The sequence below is a fragment of the Penaeus monodon genome, chromosome 22 (genome assembly GCF_015228065.2).
Source record: "Penaeus monodon isolate SGIC_2016 chromosome 22, NSTDA_Pmon_1, whole genome shotgun sequence".
NCBI classification, from domain to species: domain Eukaryota; kingdom Metazoa; phylum Arthropoda; class Malacostraca; order Decapoda; family Penaeidae; genus Penaeus; species Penaeus monodon.
The window spans coordinates 16,936,239-16,936,866 of NC_051407.1; the positions used below are offsets into that span (position 1 = coordinate 16,936,239).

The 628-nt window shown below is 32.0% G+C and overlaps 1 protein-coding gene across 4 annotated transcripts in view; it reads left to right on the forward strand.

Moving 5' to 3' along the window:
- The window catches only part of LOC119586962 (adenosine kinase 1-like), a 36,821-nt gene that overhangs the window by 34,414 nt on the left and 1,779 nt on the right, over positions 1-628 (forward strand). For all 4 annotated transcript variants that reach the window (XM_037935700.1, XM_037935697.1, XM_037935696.1 and 1 more), the window contains one exon: positions 340-490. In XM_037935700.1, coding sequence (XP_037791628.1) covers positions 340-490 — 151 coding nt within the window. The remainder of the gene's footprint in view (positions 1-339; positions 491-628) is intronic.

Consider the following 628-nt stretch of genomic DNA (forward strand, 5'->3'; position numbering starts at 1 on the left):
TAAATTAACACTTTTTTTTGTTCCAAATTGCCTTTGTTTGTCAGGGCTGGGATGTATATTGCAGGATTCTTCATACTCATTGACAAGCATTAAATTGTTAACAACAAACCCACAGGAATAAGACTTGTCAAAGCAAAAAATATGAAATAAAATTTTTGCCCATTGGAATAAAATGTCATTCACAAACCAGTCTAAATGCATAGTTTAATCCCAATCAAATTTTAAGATTATGTAATTTTTCTTTCCTCAGTACAGTAGTATAGTTTCTGCAAAAAAAATATATATATGTAAAGAATTTACTGTGTGATAGCACTTATTAGTATTTTTTATAATTTGCAGGAAGCTGCCAAGTTTGCTGAGATCCATGAATTTGGTACAACAGATGTAAAAGACATAGCCCTAAAGACAGCTGCCTTGCCCAAGAAGAACTCCAAGAGAGAACGTATTGTTGTGTTCACTCAAGGAGCAGAGGACATTATTGTGGCCAGAGGTTAGTTGTGTTTTCAGTGTTCTTCTGCTTATTGTTTTTCTTCTTATTCATGTGATTGTTGTCAATTCTATTCCAGTTCTTCCATCATTCATTTTTTGTTTTTCTTATTAATTTTTTTCTTACTCTTTTTCCCTCTTT